Source organism: Protomyctophum bolini (assembly GCF_963924005.1).
Source record: "Protomyctophum bolini genome assembly, chromosome: 9".
NCBI classification, from domain to species: Eukaryota; Metazoa; Chordata; class Actinopteri; order Myctophiformes; family Myctophidae; genus Protomyctophum; species Protomyctophum bolini.
In genome coordinates, this window is record NC_137870.1 from 27,511,798 (window position 1) to 27,528,070 (window position 16,273).

Genomic DNA, 16,273 nt, shown 5'->3' on the forward strand with positions numbered 1-16,273 from the left:
AGCCCTTCTGTTATCTCAAGGAGGGATGGTACACTTCAGACACCGCCTGTCATCAGACCCGCCATTACGTTAGAAAGACAGTCAGAAATGGCCCTACTGTAGGCTACTTACAGTTACTGACCTCCAAAAAATAAAATAAACACTTTAGACTGATTGTTATCCCATAAGAGGCATGCAATTACTTGTTTGTAAGACACAGTCCACCCTTGACTGGCATGTTATTCTTTGCCAATAATATGTATTTAATGGTCAGTAGTACCGTGGGACATTATGCAGAATGTCCCTTTTCAAGTTTTTAAATGGAATTGGAAATACTCTGGTAAAGTGCAAATATCTCAAAATTGTACTTAAGAAAATATACTTTCCACCCCTGGGTTTTAGAGGTTTGTCGTCACGCTGAGATGCTGACAGCTCATAAAACTCTCCCATCCTGAGCTCCTGACTGAGGTTGGAATGTCGGAGGAGAAAAAAAGAGTCATCTTTAGGTGCCTTATGTAAACACCCTGCTGTACTGTCGAAAACTCCCCACTGTACTGTCAAAATTCCAACCAGGTCTCCCCCCTCTCACACACACACACACACACACACACACACACACACACACACACTGGTATATTTACAAAAGTTGTAGGATGGCAATCTAGCCAATTATAGTCAGAAGCCAATCTACAAGCTTACAACGCGTGAAGACTTTGACGTACAGGACACATTGGTAAGTCTCATTATGTCGGAGAGAGTTCAGTTTAACTCAAATCAAAGAAGTTGTGGAAGGTGTCAGGTTTCTGTGTGTAAAAACTAAAGCCTGTCGTTGTGTTCAGGTGAAGGTGATGCGCTGTCTGGAACACCCCAACGTGCTGAAGTTTATCGGCGTCCTCTACAAAGACAAGAGACTCAACTTCATTGCAGAGTATATCAAGGGAGGAACCCTGAGGGAGATCATCAAGAAGATGGTGTGTGTGTGTGTGTGTGTGTGTGTGTGTGTGTGTGTGTGTGTGTGTGTGTAATACTTGTGCTGATGTTGCACACCGTAAAATAGATGATCTACAAGCCCAATGCGTCACAGCACGACGTGTGTGTTACCACCAGCACACAAATAAGCATGAATTACCCCCATGGAAGGAATGGCTTCTGGCTGCTGGTGTATTATTTTATCCCTGTTGGAACATCAGGTCTAAAATATTAATAGAAATGAGACATGACTTCTTCCTGCTCATGAACAATGTGATGTTTGTCATTAACTCCGATCACAGGACAGTAACTACCCATGGAACCAGAGGGTCAGCTTTGCTAAGGACATAGCTGCAGGGATGGTGAGTTCACATCATCTTTGGTGGGCATTTTATAGCAAGAGTACGTCAAGTCAAAATAAAATATGTTTATTTTGACCAGAGAAAGCTGCAGTGCAGTAGTGGATGTGGATGCAATAGCCTTACTAATACTGCCCTCCAGTGGCTATTTGTATTAACTACAGCATCAGTCCTGTAGTAGCCCATGTGTCCCTGTGGAAATGACAAGATGAATTCCTACAGGATTAGTTAGCTTTAGAGGGGTTGAAATGACAAGATGAATTCCTACAGGATTAGTTAGCTTTAGACGGGTTTAAATGCTTTGCTTTGGCATATTTTCTTTGACTACAGTAACAATGCGTGACGGGATTACTGCAATCCTCAAAGCCAGAGGGAATTAAACAATGCGTATACCGTTCCATTTGGTACCAAGATTACCTAAGCCTTCTGTTCTTTAATTTATCTTTTTATATTTCCTTCCTTCCTTCCTTCCTTCCTTCCTTCCTTCCTTCCTCCCTCCCTCCCTCCCTCCCTCCCTCCCTCTCCCTCTCCCTCTCCCTCTCCCTCTCTATCTGTGTAACTCGCTCGCTGTATCTGTCATGCAGTCATATCTACATTCCATGAACATCATCCACCGAGATCTGAACTCATACAACTGTTTAGTCCGAGAGGTAAGAGATTGATTGATTGATTGATTGATTGATTGATTGATTGATTGATTGATTGAATACTTTATTAGACAGAAATGTAAACAGCTTGGATGAAAGGACAAGTCCTATGTTTTCAATTCATCAACATAGCATAAAAATAACACCAAAATACATTTCAAGTAAAAACATTTTTTTTAAATGTCGGCAGTGAATGTCATCTCGTTTCTATGGGAGGAGTGAGTTTACCTCAGGCCTGTTTTGAAAGAATCCGGCAGTGATTCACATTTGAAGTGGTGTGAGGGCATTCCACATTTTGGTGTAATAGAATGAGAATTTGTTCTATAGATGGGTGGAACCAGATCGTTGTTGCCACTCCCTCTAGTATTGTGGCTGTGGGTGTCACTCACTTTGGAGAAGTAGTTAGTCAGGTATGTGGGCATTGAAGGCAAGGCCCCTTTGACTTAGCCTGGTGAAACCACTGTAGACCACTGCACTGTACTCCGAGTACGCCGAGTGATATGCGGCCGCTAGAGGCGGGATCAACGTGAGACTGATGACATATTGAAGCGCTGCCACAGCGCAAATATAAACACAACCTAACAAGACTATAACTCGAAATTATTATGGAGATATCAGATTTTTGTCCCGCTGTTTCCGGTTCATCGTTTCTGACTGAGAGAGCCCAGATGCAGGCAAGAGGAGAGAACTTGTGAACTCAATACTGCCACAATCTGGCGGAGTCAGGTTACCTTTGACTATCTTAATAACCAATCCCATTATTAACCCTGTCCTCTACCCTGAGCCATCCCAGTCAGGTTACCTTTGACTATCTTAATAACCAATCCCATTACTTAACCCTGTCCTCTACCCTGAGCCATCCCAGGCTAGCAAAACTGTTGTTGGAATTAGGTGGGCCTTTTAGGCAGAGAAGTAGTGGAATCAGTTTGTTTTAGGAAGTCTGAAGCGTAGTTTTTAGTGACATTGGGATGTTGGAGAACCAAGAGGTGCAAGCATAGTCAACGTGGCATTGAATGAGGGCTACAGCAAGAGTATTGAGTGTGTGCGTGCTTGCATGCGTTGGTGCGTGCATGCTCACATGCATGCGTTCGCATGTGTGTACTGTACATTCACTCTTATGCACGTGCATACGTTTGCTTCCTGTGGGGATTAGCAGCTGTCCTTCATGATGACAGTCAGGTGTGCACAGTGACAACAGAGAGATGTGAGATGTTCACATACATGTTGAGTGAACCCTGCAGTGTGTAAACACACAGTAGGTTATTGCATGCTGTACAGCAGACCTACAGTAATCTTCTTCAAATAAAGCCCACATGAGGAACACAACACATGCAGTGTGTCCTGATTAAAGACTTACCGTCTACAGTGTAAATACAGAGAAGGAGAAATTACAGGAGTGAGGTTTTAACTTCTAGGTCGGAGCAAGGGGCAGGTTGTGATATTCTTTCCATTATATCTAATGTACCATATCTACAGTAATATGTATAAATATATGGTCACAAATATTGTGATAATTTACATTTTGACTGTCTTTGTAGAACAACAGTGTGGCAGTAGCAGATTCATTTAGATTTTAACTCGTTCTTGTCTCTGTGTGTAGACCAACAGTGTGGTGGTGGCAGACTTTAACCCATTACAACGGGGAAAGCATCTGTGTCGTTTTAGATTTTATCTATATTTTAACCACTTGAACCATTATTTCAATAGCAGATATACAAGCTCATAGTGTGTCACTTTGTGCATGCTATGCTATGCTAGATCTTCCATTTAAAAAAATTAATCAAGAACAAACGTGAGCAAATCTTTGAATATATATTTTTAAGCCAAATCTTTGTTTCTGGGGGTCACTGGAACAAATTATTTTGAGATAGGAGTCGGGGGACAAATACAATATAATTCCGGGGCTCCTTGACATGGAAAGGTTTGAGCACCACTGTTATAGCATTAGCAACATTTCAGAAAACTGGCCTCGGGTTAACTCTCGTCTCTCTCTATAGAACAACAGTGTGGTGGTGGCAGACTTCGGCCTGGCACGGCTCATGGTGCCTGACAAGCTGGCACAGGGCATCCTGCCCGGCCTGAAGAAACCTGACCGTAGGAAGAGATACACGGTGGTGGGGAACCCTTACTGGATGGCTCCAGAGATGATCCATGGTAGATCAGTAACCTTTTATTTATTTATTTCCCCCCAGAATTCATCAACTAATTGTTTACTTGATTTAATCAAGCACAGACGCGAGCTTGAGAACGGAACTATATTCTATTGTGAATTGACTGCTTGCTATTGACCTCTATAGACCTCTATAGAGGTTGAATTAAAAGGGTTAAATGAGATGCATATCAAGGGGCTAGCCCTTCAATAAAAATCTGAAATATCTAGAGTTTACCAGAGATGTGCTCATCAAATTTTAGTATGGAAAATGCATAAAGAAATGATCCTGAAATGATCCTGATCAAAGTCCTGATCAACCCGATCCAACTGACTCGTTGATTATTCAACTGTGACAGAGCAGCCCTATACGGAACTGTATCACTGCTGTCGGGCAGAACCTAACTCCAAAAGGATAGTTTTTCAAGAAATGAAAAATATGCATTTTTCAGGAAATGAATTATATATATTTAAAACAAAACAAAAAAAGCAATACTGACTTTAATGAGGTGATGGAGAAAAAAACAGAAAAATTGAGTTAGCTGGTTTCTGCCAGACAGCGACGATATGTAGCTTTTGTAACTTTATCATAACTTGAATAGTATTTGTATTTGTTGCTAACCTTGCATACCTCAAGAACATGAATGTTTTACATTTTCTCCAGGTCAATGTACAGAACATATTAATTAATTCCTGTTTTTGTCTTCTCAGGGAAAAGCTACGATGAGAGAGTGGACATCTTCTCGTTTGGAATCATGCTCTGTGAGGTCAGTAAAATACATCCAAAAACACCATTGAAGGTTTTTGTGTCTTTTATTTCTCGCACATGTTGGAATGTAATGACACAAAGTTGTCACATGGTTGAACTGCTCTGCCTTTTGTGTGTGAGTAAGGATTGTTGTTTTGAAGCCACATTAAGTGGCTTGAGTGGTTAAAATATTTTTGAGCTTATTATTGGGGAACGAATAAGTGAACCCTGAAAAGTTCATAGATTAAAAAGAAAAAAGTTAGTTTCATGTTACTGGAAGGACTTCCCAGAGCGCCAAACTGCAAAAGTATTTTAAAATCTGAGTGAAATTCCATTGCCGGGGTCTTGTCAGTTCAATCCTGGTGACGTGTGGTAAGCATTAAAGCTCAGCCCCGGCTCTACTCTAGCAGACTTTGGGCTCCAGAGCTCAGTCAGTCAGTCAAAGTAATGCCTAAATGTATGTCTTGTCGTACGACAGTGTTACGTGGCAAAAATAGCAGATCTACAAGCCGCCAGTGTGTCGTGAATGCGACGTGTTGGTGGCTTGTAGATCTGACATTCTTGTGGCACGCGACGCCGCCGTGCAACAAGGTCTAAATCAGGCTTAAAAGTCCCCCCACACACACATGGACATCATTAGATAGAAGAGGAGATAGATTAGAGAGAGAAGGGGAAGCTGCTCTTCATGTGGCTTCCTGACAGATATACACGCCATGCCTTGAACCATCAGGTTCAGCTTGGTGGTCTCACTGTTGTGGCACTGTTCTGGATCTGTTTTTGTGACCCCTTACGGTGATGATGGGGGACAGGGTGAAAGCCTTCCCGCTACGGCTAGGTTGGGAGGGGTGGCTGCTAAATATTATTTTTGTCCACCCTCCCAAATGCTGAAAATGGATCTTTTAGCCTGTGGATCTTTTGAACGCTAAAACACCCTTGTGTTTTATTTATTTATTCTTTTTTTTATTTTTTTTACGGACCATGTAATGTGAAAACCCAACCAGAACCCAAACCACCACACCCCATGGTTTTTGTAGAGCCAAACCATAGCTTAATATGTCATACTGTATACTATTGAATTGAAATAAAGTTGATGTGCTGTTAGCTGATTGCATTATGCCCTTATAGTGGTGTAGGAACAATGAATGGTTTATGCTGGTGATACATCGTTGTTGATATAGAAAGTAATTATTCTGTAATTTGTCCCACCAGGGACAGAAACTTAACTTTTCAGGAGATTCCAATAAATCCAATGTTGTTATTACTTGAGTTCACAAGCTCTTGTTAATACTTTTCATTGGTTGAATATTTATAAAAACCCAAAGGCACACTTAACCACTTTCTAACTCGGCTTCCCTATATTGGGCACGTCAATTTAGACAAAACATTTTTCAAACTGTGTGTGTGTCTCTTTCTCTCCAGATCATTGGCAGGGTGAACGCAGACCCTGACTACCTGCCCCGGGCCGGGGACTTTGGTCTGAACGTGTCTGGTTTCCTGGAGCATTTCTGTCCGGCTGACTGCCCCCCGACCTTCTTCCCCGTGGCAGCCATCTGCTGTGATCTCGACGCAGACAAACGGTAAGTCGTTCTTTATCTATGTTAGCAGTTCTCAACCTTTTCAGGGCCGTGACCCCCCAAAATAATCATATTTGAACTGGGAACCCCCCCACCCTGACAAGCACTTGGCATTGTAGTAGGAGCTGAGTCATTACATTTAGTTTGACTCTGTTCCACAGATAAATATTGTGAAAGTAGCAGATTTTTCTAAAAGATTGCCTCTTATATTATTTGACTATTTGGCCAATGTTTTACTAGTTTTTATAGAAAGGTTTGTTGATTGCTGTTGCTGCAGTCTTTTTCTTTTCTTTTCTGTCTTTCTTTTTTTTTTAGATGTTAAAACTCATCCAGTGCCTCGCAACTTTTCACACTTCGCAACTTTTCACACTTCGCAACTTTTCACACTTCGCAACTTTTCACACTTCGCAACTTTTCACACTTCGCAACTTTTCACACTTCGCGACTTTTCACACTTCGCAACTTTTCACACTTCGCGACTTCACCAGTTTTGGCCCTCGTTGCCACCGAAGCCCATTATAAATAAAATAAATAATTTGTAATTCTATTGTGCATATCATCACCTGAACACCAGATTAGAGGAATTTTCTAAATCTGGATAAAGTAAAAAATATTAATAATTGAATTTCTTTTTTTTTTAAAAGGGCGTCACAGGATAGGCGTCCAAAGGCGTCATGTGGCACTGAATGAGTTTTAAAACGGTCTTGAAAGTCCTTAAATTGTCTTTAAACAGGTTGAGAACCACTGACCTACATGAACCCTAGCATCCCTGTTCTGGACACTAAAATAACAATAATATTTATTAGTTACACCTGATTTCTACCCACTGTCCAACCGAACCGGGCTAAGTGACCACAACCATGACTACACATACACTGGCCTGCGACGACCGGTCACAAAAATGCTAATACTTTCCCTATATTTAGGGAAAGCAAGGAGAAACTAAGGTGCTTTTTACACGAGGATGGTGTTCATAAAAAACGGCAAAATAAAGTATCGTTTGCTGCTGTCATTTAGACGAGAACCGTGTTCACAGGAGGTGAAAACGCAACGAAGTGAAACCACCTCCCAGAGTGGAAATCTTTTAGAACGCCGTTTCCTATGGTCTCCATATAAACAGGCAAAACGGTGGATACGCAAAAATTGTGACATCATGGCTTACGTCAGCTCTGGTCGGCTCACCCGTGTCCTACGTTTTTACATGGTGTCATAGGCATGCGTCAGTTGCTAGGGGAAACGAACAACAACAACCATGCTAGTGATGAGGACGCGACGTTTGTTTACTTTCTGTGTAGAAGAAGAACGGAAGTAGTTCTACGCATGCGTGACTTATGTCTATGGTTTATATATGCGCTGCGTCACACGGACCCCACAAGGACACGCGCCACCTAGCGACCTGGCATGTATATGCATGCACTTTGTAGCGTTTTCATTCAAGTGTGCGTTCTCATGTAAATGGTCCAAAAAAATGAGAACGCAACGGGACTTTGACGTGTTATATGGAGATGGTCGCCGTCTAAAAGAGGCCTAAGTATCAGATGGACTGACTGACAGAGTTTCCTTCATTTTATAGTAGGATAAAAGGATTTTATACAACGATAAACTAGTAAATTGACTTTACATTTGAAACAAATCTCAAAGTGCTACATTTACACGGTCACAACGGGTTGTGTTGCGGCACGTTGTAAGCTTGTAGCTCGGCTATTTTCATTGAAATTGGATTTGGTGTAGAGGGAGACCAGCCAGGTCAACAAGGCACAGAATGGGGTTGTAAAAACGTTTTTCTCTCTTGTAGTCCGCCATTCACCAAACTAGAGGAGTGGCTGGGGAACCTGAAGATGCACCTGGACATGGGCCTTCCTGTGGTGTCTGAACTGGAACAGCTACACAAGGCCTTCTGGACCAACCACAGCATGGCCACCACCACCACCACGTCACGTTCCGAGAACGGCCTGTCACCTCATGCTGAGCAACCAGAGGAGGCCGCAGCTTCCAGCTAAATCCCCACAGCGTTGGTGGTGGGTGGCAGTGAGTGGCAGAGAGAGACGGGAGCTGTGGCACCTGTCTTGCGTCAGCGGGCGTGGTGGATGGCATTGTGTTGCCTAAGAACAGGTGTACTGTGAAAACCCTTCCACACCCAGGTAGACACAGTTGGGTGTGGAAGGAAACAGTCTGGCTCTAGCTGAACAGGTTGTCCTATGGAACGTCAAATCAACAACAGAAAGGTTATAACCATAGCTTGATGTTTCGCTACACCCCTTAAGATAACCTGAAGCAGATTAACAGGTCAGATCATCTCACCAGTCAGTCAAACTGTTGAAGCTGTAACGTTATATGGCCATAGAGGTGAAGTAAGATGCCTCATCAAAACTGTATCAGTTGTTCTGCGTGTGTTTGCAAATTTCACCCGCGTGATCTTGGGTTTGATTTGATTTTTGGTTTGGTTATCAGAGGTCAACCTTTTTTTAAATGCTACGGAGAGGTGCGCTTTCTACGTGCAATGACACAGTATATGTAGAGATCCAGTTTTAGAGTTTTATTAATTGAAGCTCTTTCGGAGCTTCTAAAGGTCGTCTGAAAAGTGCATGACTGTAAATAATGCTGTCGGGTCACATCCCTGTCAACGTGAGCCTCTGTCTGTCCCCAATGTGCGTGACCTGGTTTGCACACTTCCAGTAGAATAATGAATACTAGGCCAACTGGTGTCTGTCACGCTGCTCTCCTCTCCGTCACACCGTGTAGCACTGATGAAACTCCGAGGTACACATCGTTTTGCGTTCGGTACACATCGCCTCCTGATCTTTTAAAACAATGTAACTTATTTCAGTGATTTTCTGAGGTGAAATCTTCTTGCTTTTAAACTCATACTTGTTGTACATAGCTTGTGATATTGTAAATGTTTTAAATATTGTAAAATGGATAGACATATTTTATATACGTATGCTACATTGCCATATTTTTATTGGGCTACCGGCTGAAATTTACAGAGAAAGGATTGACTCTAGTGAACATGTTGGGGGGACATTTGAGTCACCATGATACCAGTGTTAGGGATGTCAAAGTTAGTGTAAGTGATATTTTAGTTAAAAGGTTAAAGCTCTATATTCCCATAGTAATCAGATATTATCATAAATTGGTTTCCCGATTTGAAAATATATTTTCTGTTAAACTCTATAGCAACCATTACTGAATATAGAGCAATTCAACACTTACTTTAACACAGAAGTCTCACTTACACCACCTTTTAATTGTTTGAGTCAAACAAGCCAAAAATAGCCGATCTTACAAGCTCACAGCTGTGCGTTGTGAGCTGGTAAGATCTGCTATTTTTGATGTGCAACACTGGTGCACAACTAAGAACTAAGTATACATCAGGCTTTTAGAACTCAACCATTACATTCTCTCACGTCACCGCAATATTCATCATGTTTGTTTATAAGTGAACATGGGAGCTGTCTCTAAAACCTCAGCCATGCAGTTTCTGTGTCACTGTGTCATTAGACTTGCCACAAACACAATCACAACATAGAATCACATGGTAAGACAAGATCTCCTTCAATGGGTTCATTGGCATCTTTTTACCAAAAAGCCCAAACATAGTTGCTAATGTCTAATGAGTAATGACCACCTTCAATGTGTTAATCATCAGTCGTTAAGCCTAATTCATGCTTTGTCATAAGAAGAAGGCGTGGCTCGCTAAACATGACGGATTGTCAATTAAACAAGACGAAATCATATATCGGCGTGGCTTCCCTGTGGATATTGATGTCGTCATTCTTGCTCAAATATGGAGTTCCACATGGCTCCAGACTGGTCTGGAATGACTGTGGATCTGAGATAAAGATATCCCCAAAAAAGAACATAGTTACATTAATAGATTTGAAAAAAAAAAAAAAAACGTTTCTTGGCCTTGCTCACAACGGGCACAAGGTATGTGACACTAATCGGTGCATTGGTTTGCGAGATTAACTGCGGACACACACACACACACATCGGGGATAGACATACATAATAAATACATTCGCACAAACGTTTTCTAGACGACTTGCTCCCACGCCGTATGTAGCAGTAGTGGCTCAGCGCCTCTGCCTGGTGACCAAAATCCAGAAATCTCCCACCAAGCAAAGGGTGAATTCCCCTTTAGGCTAGTGGTTAATGTGTTGGCTTTCCACATGGGAGACCCGGGTTTCGATCGTGTTACACGTAGAAACAAGATGCATTATGTTTTGTTTAGTTGAAAATCAATGAATGAATTTGGCTTCACTGAGTGTGTGGAGGTGATGAGAACGTCACACACATCCCCCTCTCTCCTTTCATGTGTCCATGTGGGACGCCCGGATGCCCCACTGTTTGTTTACACGTAAAATTCGGGCTGTAAATACTTCTGTACGTGTTGGTCTGTCTGTCTGTCTGTCTGTCTGTCTCTGTGTGTTGCATATACATTCTATCGCTGTCTTTTGCTGTCACTTTTCTCTCTTTCTACACCTAACATTCAGTAACTCTCTAATCTGAAATCGATTTATTTTCATCTTAGTTTTTTCACCGTAATTCTTAATTGATTTATACAAGTGCGCTATAAATATGGCGTAACAACACGAGCTGCATGGTGTTTCTAGCTAGGTGTGGCTACTTATGCTATTAAACCGAGCTATTTTTATCTCTAATACATTGTGAATTTAAATAAGAAAACAAAGAATAAAATACGATAACGAGTGAATGGAAAAATAGAATCGTATAAGAAAACAGCATCTCTTTTGATATGAAACCACTGAAATCTTTTTGTATAGATTTGAGTACTTTAATTTGCACTATATACCCAAGTCGCATCTTGAAGCCATGATTTCTCTTTTTTCCCTCTCTCCTCTTTTGGGCTACTTGTGATAAAGAATTCAAAATGACATTGGTTCAGGTTGATACAGTATATTAATATATGAATGCAAGACACTGATCGAGCCTTTCAAACATGTGTCCTGGGAAATCCATCCTCTTGATAACAAACCAGAGAATCGAGTTTTTTTATTATTGTTAATCAAATTTGTAACTGACTTTGTAAATACCACTAGACGTTTCTGCAAAAAACGTAAAAAAAGGAATTGTTATCTTATTTTATTTTATTTTTTGTAAATTCACCAGCAAGGCCATCCGATGTGGTTGTAGCTGAGTGGGTAGAGTAGAGAGGTCATCTGGTAATCGGAAGGTCACCGGTTTGACAAAAACACTAATAGCTCCTTCCGAGCGCTCGTCCAAAGTAAGCCATCTGAATAAGCCATCTGCTGGATGAATGAATGCAGAAAAGTGCATTCTTATGTCCTTATTCAACCCAGCAGCATGCCATGCAAGAGAGACACACAACGTTGTCTGGTTGGTCGTTGCTACCAAGAGGATGTTGAGGACCCGGCTCTGCCTGTTGCCTACAGCTTGGTCCTTTGTGAATGAGATTCTGTGTAATGGTTATGCGTGGTTTCATAATGTGATGATGTCCCGAAGAGGCTTCCTCTGCTGTTCGCTTCTCTTTAAACCCAACCCTTTTAACCACGTTAACCTTGGACTCCCTATTTCAGGCGAAAATGGTCAAACAATAGCAAAAATAGTGTACATGTATTTTATATAGCTGCTATTTTTGCAATCCATCGTATGACATAGGGCTTATGTCATGTGGTTAATCAAGTGGTTAAAGTGGCTTGGTCTCACCTTCCACTTTCATAACTTTCTGGCTCAGGGCTGTAAATCTTTCTGGCGCTACTTTAAAATTCAGTAAATTACAGTGACATCACACAGGAGAGCAGTCACAGTATAGTAACTGTTAAAAGTCAGTTAATGCTTTTTTGCTTTGTGTGTCGAACAGCAACACACGTCTCTCACTGCGTTCTGAGATGGGAGCGTTCATACTGTCTGCGTATGAACAAAATGTAAACGGGGAAGGAACAGGGATGTAGTCTCGTGCACCTCCACGGTAACGGAGCTTACTACCAATCAGAGTATACTCAACAATTTATGGGTGGGGTCTGCGACCATTCGCTTTTCCCGCCTTGGGCAAGACCCAGAGCCATTGAAGGAGAGTTACGACATCTCCGTTCACTTCACGGGGCCAGTCCAATGGCGGCTCTTCTACATGGACTTCTATTGGCGAAGAGCATAGCGAAGAGTTGACGCTTTACAAATCTGTTTTCTTTCTCCGTGAATGAAACAGGTGTTGTGATTGATTGGTTACAACACCTGGTCACAAGTCCCTCCCCATAGACACTCTCTCCATCAGTTCGTGGCCTGACACCCTCTGAGAAGTTGCTCCGTGACACATGTTTTACATTTGTCGCATAAAGGCAAGCATAAATTGACCTTAGACTTCAAACGAGCATGCATATAATGAACCAACACAGAACATTTCTCTGTTAATTAATTAAGACCATATCCCACTGATAATAATATATTTGTCAGCAGACTTGAAAACGAGTGATTTCGCAGTGTGTCTCCATTCCAGCTCACGCACGGTGTTACTGTCATGTGAAGCATGTTCCAACGTGCGTGCTTGCGTACGTGTACAGTATGTGCGTGCGTGCGTGCATGTGTGCGTGTGTGTTAATGAATGAGAATGTTGTCGCAGCACTTCTTTTTGCAAAGGATCGTTACCTCTTCAATAATGCTGTGCCTTTGTTTTAAGCTAGCCTTGCCAACGACTTCGAAAACGTATCCATTTTGAACTGATTTCCTTTTTTTGTATCGTAAAGCAGCAAGCCTGATTCTAATGGATCAAATATTGTTATTGTCGTGGCTGATACTTATATATATGTTTTATGGTATTTCCTCTTGTTCTGTATCATATTTATATTTTCCAGATCTCCCATTGTCTGTTTTGATATTTTAGGATTATATTTCTTTTTGTCTAATTTTTTTATTTTTATTTTATTTTTTACACAAGCTGTGAAAACAATTCTGCACTTTAATCCTACGTGAATATTTAGAATCTGAGGAGACGACTGTTTTTTCATTGCAGCTGAAATAAAACTGTTGCTCCTTAAACCGAAAGATTGAAATGTTTTTCGAGTTGTTTTGCCAAGTGCTTTACCCTCCAAACATTATGAGATCATTAAAAAAATTCAAAATAAATAAATACAATAATTGACATTGAGGACTACATTGAACCTGCCAACCCTACTCTGGGGATGTCATTATTGGCAAAATCTTTCAAAGTGTTCCAACAAATGTTCAAATGTTCAAACATTTTTCAAATTAACACAAGCACACACTTGTAGATCTGCTGATACTTTGTGCAATACTGTAGTACGATATAAATATAGGGCTTTAAGTGGTTACAATGTGGAGACAACTTCCTTGTGTAATAAAAATAATTCTCATTCTGAAATAAGATGCTACATCACATGGAGCTAACCTTTCAATAAATTGTGAGAAAATACATTGCAAACACACTGGCACTTGGGAACTCATTGTTTGTGCATTTTCTTATTATATTTAATTTATTTTTGAAAACAACTATTTTGAGGACAATGGGCAAACTGGGTGACAAACTAGTCATCTCCAGTGCCACCACGGTGCACCACCTCAATTGAATGCCCAGCCAGCACCCGATTCGTGCCAAAGTCACTGCATGGTATCCATGGCATCACCACCTTCTGGATAAACACTACAGTGGTTCCCTAACTGGGGTCCACAAATGTTTTTTCTTTTATGTTTTCTCACTCAACACTAACAGTAAACAAACCTGATATAACTATGAAACAATTAAACAAACCAACTACAGTAAAAGTGTAATATAGGCATAATCTGTAATTTTCTGTATATTTCTAAACTGGGAATTGAATGACTTTTTAATACCAAATTGGCCACTTGACTAGTTCACATTATTTTTGGGGTCGGGGCACTGAAACCCTTGGAATAAGCAGGGGGACACACCTTCTAAGCAAGGAGGGACACACTGAGTTTGCACATTTCGGGCTGAACCGCTGAAATCGCAGTATGACTTTTTACTACTGCACACTGAAGCGTGCTATGATTGGTACCGTGTAGATGTCACAGCAGGGTGGTCTGTCCCCCAGCAGGGTGTTGTTATCCCGGCAGGGTGCTCCTTGCACCCATGTGCGATTGTTGTCATTCCGTCAGCGCTGCTGCAGACCGTGCGTGCATGTGCCTTGACGTGACGTCATGTCAGTCTGGCAGGAGGCTGGCTGCTTGTGTGTGAACCACTGTTCCGTCAAGTTAAGGAATCTACACCAAATACAAGCGCGTCAAGTCGTGACCTTTAGTACTTCCGGTCGGATGCCTTCAAAAACTACCAAGGTTGATATGGGCTACCCTAGGCCTATAGTAGTTGTTACAGTTTCCCCCCTACAAGTAAAAGGCATAACATGTTTCAATAATAATAACCCACCTTTTCAGTGTTTATCTAGTTTTTTTAGGTTAATTTTTAGCCTTTTAACTATAGTAGCCTAATTCTCTTAATAAAGTTGCTTTTAGTTTTGTTTGTTCTGTTTTGTTAAGCGACTTTGAGTACCAAGAAAAGTGCTATAAATTGGATGTAATATTATTATTATTATTATTATTATTATTATTATTATTATTATTATTATTATTATTAACAACATCTCAACCTGACACCCTGCCAGGCCAGGGAATTTTGGGCATTAAACCATTAAACACTGGACTCTTAAGGCTGCCTTGAAAAGACACCTATTCTCTCAGGCTTATAGCTAGTTGTTTGTTGTTGTTTTTTTTCCCACTTTTTTAATTGTTTGGTTGTTTGTTACTTTGTAAAGCGCCCTTGGGTTCATGAAAGGCGCTAAATAAATTCAAGCTTATTATTTATTTTCCAAAACATAATAGATCTACAAGCTCGTAATGCAACACATTGTGAGCCTGAAGTTCGGCTATTTTTGGCTAACAATAACATTGTTAAATCGTTGTATGATGAATAGGCTATATTGGCATAAGTGGTTAATGTTATTGAATTTCTGATACCTCAAGCTGCTTATTTTGACCAGTTTGGTCATGATAAACTGACACTGTATTCACTCAGTCAGTGACACAGAAAAGGGCTGTGAATTGAAAACGGCTTTGATTTGGAAAAACACACATATTTCCAGTAGAATAGAATATATTATAGTGGTTCTCAAACTCAAAGCGAGGTCTGCAGGGACCCAGAAATTTAAGGTCCTTGTTCTTGAGGGAGTTTCAGGGGGTCCACAGCAAAATTAGTTAATGAAATCAACTAAGGGGTCACTATGTAACTTTTTAAAATTACTACAATGTACTTTTGTCCAATCTGTATGGGTGAGCCATGAATTAACAATGAGCCGGACAGAGAGTCAGGGGCAAAAAAGAAGGAAAGTAAAAGGTACTCTTATTTTGAAGTCCACCAACCGGACGTCACATACATACACAACTTTAACTTGACGCGCGTACATGTTGACAGAACGCTGGTGTGTGTGTGAATGGTGCACGTTTAAAAAGCTGCACAAACAGACGCAGTACAGTGAAGGTTTTACGCTGCAAACTACAGATACACACGCACATATACACACACACGCGCACACACACTGGCAGTTTGCTTTCACGCATATTTCTCAATTAGCCTATGTATTACATTATCTATTTCTACGAGACGACACTAAGGAATACAACATAAACGGAACGGGACGCGAGGCATTATTGCCGAATAAAACAAACTTTGCAGAAAATGGAACACTCGTCTCCAAACAACCGGTTCCGTTCAGTGATGTTTAACCACGGTGAGTGTCTGTGTTGTTCTATGTATGATATTATTGTACTGCTTTGAATGACATTGACATCATGTCTACACATATGCTGCAACAGCACAGGACCCGAACCCAACCGGG

The 16,273-nt window shown here is 41.0% G+C and overlaps 1 protein-coding gene across 3 annotated transcripts in view; it reads left to right on the top strand.

Annotated features, from left to right (window-relative positions):
• LOC308321669 (LIM domain kinase 1-like) overlaps positions 1-13,497 on the top strand; it is a 96,253-nt gene extending 82,756 nt beyond the window's left edge. For all 3 annotated transcript variants that reach the window (XM_080772723.1, XM_080772724.1, XM_080772725.1), the window contains 7 exons: positions 819-950; positions 1,251-1,310; positions 1,892-1,957; positions 3,952-4,108; positions 4,815-4,870; positions 6,271-6,428; positions 8,221-13,497. In XM_080772723.1, the coding sequence (XP_080628849.1) occupies positions 819-950; positions 1,251-1,310; positions 1,892-1,957; positions 3,952-4,108; positions 4,815-4,870; positions 6,271-6,428; positions 8,221-8,425 (834 nt within the window). In that variant the 3' untranslated portion in view covers positions 8,426-13,497. The remainder of the gene's footprint in view (positions 1-818; positions 951-1,250; positions 1,311-1,891; positions 1,958-3,951; positions 4,109-4,814; positions 4,871-6,270; positions 6,429-8,220) is intronic.
• Positions 13,498-16,273: the final 2,776 nt, after the last annotated feature.